Source organism: Bidens hawaiensis, unplaced genomic scaffold (assembly GCF_021521415.1).
Source record: "Bidens hawaiensis isolate Kalapana, Puna unplaced genomic scaffold, B.hawaiensis_p1.1 tig00029688_1, whole genome shotgun sequence".
Classification (NCBI taxonomy): Eukaryota; Viridiplantae; Streptophyta; class Magnoliopsida; order Asterales; family Asteraceae; genus Bidens; species Bidens hawaiensis.
In genome coordinates this window covers 57628-61335 of record NW_027494936.1, presented here as the reverse complement: position 1 = coordinate 61335, position 3708 = coordinate 57628, and the positions used below count along the sequence as shown (strand labels likewise).

Sequence of the window (3708 nt, the reverse complement as noted above, 5' to 3'; positions counted from 1 at the left end):
TCGGTTGCCTGGGGTAATACAATAGCAAAATGCGATCTCATACGCCTGTGATGGAAGAAAACATTGGGTAGCCCGAACCAATCATCTTCTGCTACGACGTGCTTATTTTTATTTACGTACCGGTATAAATTTTATTCACAACAATACAATCTATGTTTCGACGTAAATTTTATTCAAAACGAGTTGTGCCAAACATGATGTTATTAACAACCAGATTCGTTAGACGTTAAACCCAATTTAAAATTTGAAAAATAAAAATATAAGGGCTCACTGTTACACTCGTACATGACCTCGAGGGTTTTTTGAATTCTCATAGACGATCCTGTATGAATGCACGGTAAAAAAAAAATTATGTTACCCCTGAATTTTTTTCTAGATCCGCCACTAGGTGTTCATTAATTGAATCCAATGGAATAACCCGAATAAATTCGATTTTGAATTTCGGTTTGTCCAAATCAAGTTCTTATACAAACCGAAGTCATCCAAAACGAGCAACAAAACACCACAAATATTTCTGAGGCTGCATGCTACATAAGGTTCTCTTAAAGCATATTTCCCGTATATATTTGTATTAGTGGATTTTTTTTGCACAGATTTCTGTTTTCGCACGTCTAGAAGAAGAACTCAGTTTTATAGTCGTATACAAGACAATTTTAAATCATAGTAAACGCAATAAATATGCAATTTAATAATTATTACATATATAATAATTGCATATAATTAAGTGTACAAAGTTAAAGATATCTGCACCTTTTCCATTCAATCTTTCCAAATCAAAGCAAAATGTACCATCATGATAAAAATGTTTCGATTTTAAAAAATGGAATGAAAAGTATACAACCGGAGTAGATAGGTGCATCTAAAAGGGCTGTTTCTCATACTTATCAAGTTGGCTTTTTTGGGTCAATATTTTCTTGCTGAGATTCAGATTCATCCTTTTTCTCCATGACTTGTTGAATACCTTCTTGATAACCTTGTATAAAGCTCTTCAACGCGTCTCTATATGCAGAGGCCCGGGTCATGTAAACCCGTTGCAAAGCGGGCCTAAGTGTCTCCATTCCGCCTCTTGCAGCAACAGCTGTCATCATCAATCCGAGCACAATAAAATATTAAAATTACTGTTTTTAAATCTCAAAGCTTTGTTTTAAATAAAGGTTTACCTAGATCCTCCAATGTTGAAGGTTCTGTTCCTCCATTAGGACCTTTAACGCAATCGTGTTCGTCTTCTGATTTTAATTTGTTTTTATACTCGTTTGGACGCAGCTCGGGGCCTATGTCTCTTACCCAGCTTGCAGCATAAAGTCTAGTTGCTTCCTTCAACACCTGAAGAATGGTTTCAAAACAATAGCCAAGTTGTAAATATCTTAAAAGGGAGTGGAGGGTTAATAGATTGAATAGTTAAGCTGAACACAAGCCATATAATAGTTCGTGTCAAAAGCATTAACCCTAACCTGAACACACTTGAAAACTAGTAACCTGAGCAAGACCCGTTTAACATGTTTTCCTGTCAAATTAGTTGACAGGTTGTTTTAAGTGGGCTGGACGGCTAGTAGGTTAAATCATTAAAACTGAACACGACCTGTGTAAATGTATGAGTATTCATGTCTAAGGCATTAACCCTACTCCGAACACACTTAAAATCGGCCTTAACAAGACTTATTTAACCCATTGTTTTTAAACGAGCCAAACAGGTTGGCAAGTTGTAAACATGTGATGGTTGGTAGGTTGAATTGATAAGCCTAACAACCCGTATTTATTCCTGTCGAAGACATTTACCATAACCAGAGCAGAGTTAAAACTGTGTAACCCAGGCACGGCCGTTTAACCCAGATTTTTAAACGAGTCAAATGAGTCGGCATGTTGTACTCGAGTTGTAAGCATGTTAAACGGGTTTGGAGGGTTGTAATAAACGGGTCAAACGGGTTGGCAGGTCAACATGTTTAATTAAACGGGTTAAACCAACAGGTCAACCCAAACACAATTTATACAATTAAAACATGTCAACCCGAATTATTGCTACCCCTAATGTGCATAAAAAAATGGATTCAAGAAAGATTTATGAGAATTAATTACTTAAAAAGCTGCAATATTTCAACCTCAGCATGTTCAATACATAACTAGTATAATGATGGCAAATGAAATCCACCAAATCTGTGTTACCATGGCCGGCTCTAAGGCCGGGCAATACGGGCACCTGGCCAGGGAACATTTTTTTCGGGGGCACAAATTTTTTTAAAAATTCCAGGTATTATATATATAGAATAGCCAGACATTTATAATCCCACTATTTTTATAATACTCACACACTTTTTAGACCCATTTTTTTTAAATTACCTAAAGACTTGTCATTAAAAATTGAAAGAGACCCGTTACTTTTTATTAATCAATAAAAGGTAAATAAATAGAAAAAATGAAATGAATAGGCAGGATAATAACAACGTCGACTTCGAACACCAACATTCACGGTAGCATATGCAGAAAGGTGTTTTTCAAAATTGTAGTCATTGAATTCTTATTTTTATTTACGATCCACAATGCCCAAGAAAGACTTAGTGGGTTGGTGTTCATAGCTATCGAGAACAGAATATTAGAGAGCATAATCTACGATGAGTTGATTCACCAAATTGTTATCAAGAATGTTATGTGAGCTTCACAAATCATCGGTTAGCTATTAGCATATTCAGTATGTCTTTTAATACAATTATTTTGCTAATTGTTATGTTTATTGCCATAACTTTAATCGTCATTTAAAAAAATTGTTGACATTATTTAGTACGCTAGGGTTAGGGGGCATATTTTTTTCGTCCGGCCGGGGCACTCGAATTCTCAGGGCCGGCCCTGTGTGTTACTGTTGATTAAAGGTGCAAAAGCATGTGATTTTGTTGGTAAGATTAAGCAAGAAACAAGAGTCAGTCACTCACCAAATATCTTTCTTTCCATGTTAATTTTCTCCTCTTTTTGAAATGTGGGGGGTCGGGCAAAGACGAGGGGAATGCAATCTCCTTCAAATCATACCGAACATAATCACGAACTTTCCTCCAGACTACCTTCACCTTCATTCTGAATCTCGATTACCTCAACCAAATCTGCAGAGTGCAGTCAAAATTAGATGTAAAAAGAAAAGTTTGCATAAAAGAGGAATTTCATCAAACACTTGGTGTGCAACACGAATAAACCACCATATTTACTTTACACTGGCTATGATCCCCAAATAAATGGAATCCCTTGGTAATTAAAGACAAAGATTATGAACATGACAGCATATAATATAACCCTAACCTCAAATTATCAAATTTCTAAAAGCGGAATTGGAAATCTGGAATTACTTGCGAGAGATGGATCAGGTGCCACCAACCACACCTCCAAACTCAAACTTACTACTTAATACTTGATACCGTTGGTTGCAGCATTTCAACTATGCGCAACGATGCGCAAATGGTCCTTGATCCCGTCAGGGTTTGTTTTTCGGGTTCGGGTTTTTATATGTTCTGTTAAGAAAAAAAAAAAAGGTAAAGAAAAGACAGAAATGCAGATTATGTCCTTTATGTTTGAGGTGAATTCCACATCATGTCCTTTAAGTTTAATAAGTGCGGTGACTGTCCCTTAACTTTAAAAACCGTTGCGGTTTATGTCCTTTAGGTGACGGCCGTTAACTTAAAGCTGTTAACTCTAAAACACTTGCCACTCACATGAGGGTAATATCGTCTT

The 3708-nt window shown here is 36.2% G+C and overlaps 1 protein-coding gene across 1 annotated transcript; it reads right to left on the bottom strand.

The window, feature by feature from the left end:
• Nucleotides 1-822: 822 nt before the first annotated feature.
• On the bottom strand, nt 823-3342 carry LOC143579393 (uncharacterized). Its single transcript, XM_077062716.1, has 4 exons — nt 3327-3342; nt 2922-3086; nt 1161-1323; nt 823-1078 (listed from the first exon to the last, which is right to left on the bottom strand). Exons 2-4 carry the CDS (start codon nt 3057-3059, stop codon nt 885-887), a joined length of 495 nt encoding a protein of 164 aa, XP_076918831.1. The 5' UTR covers nt 3060-3086; nt 3327-3342; the 3' UTR covers nt 823-884.
• Nucleotides 3343-3708: the final 366 nt, after the last annotated feature.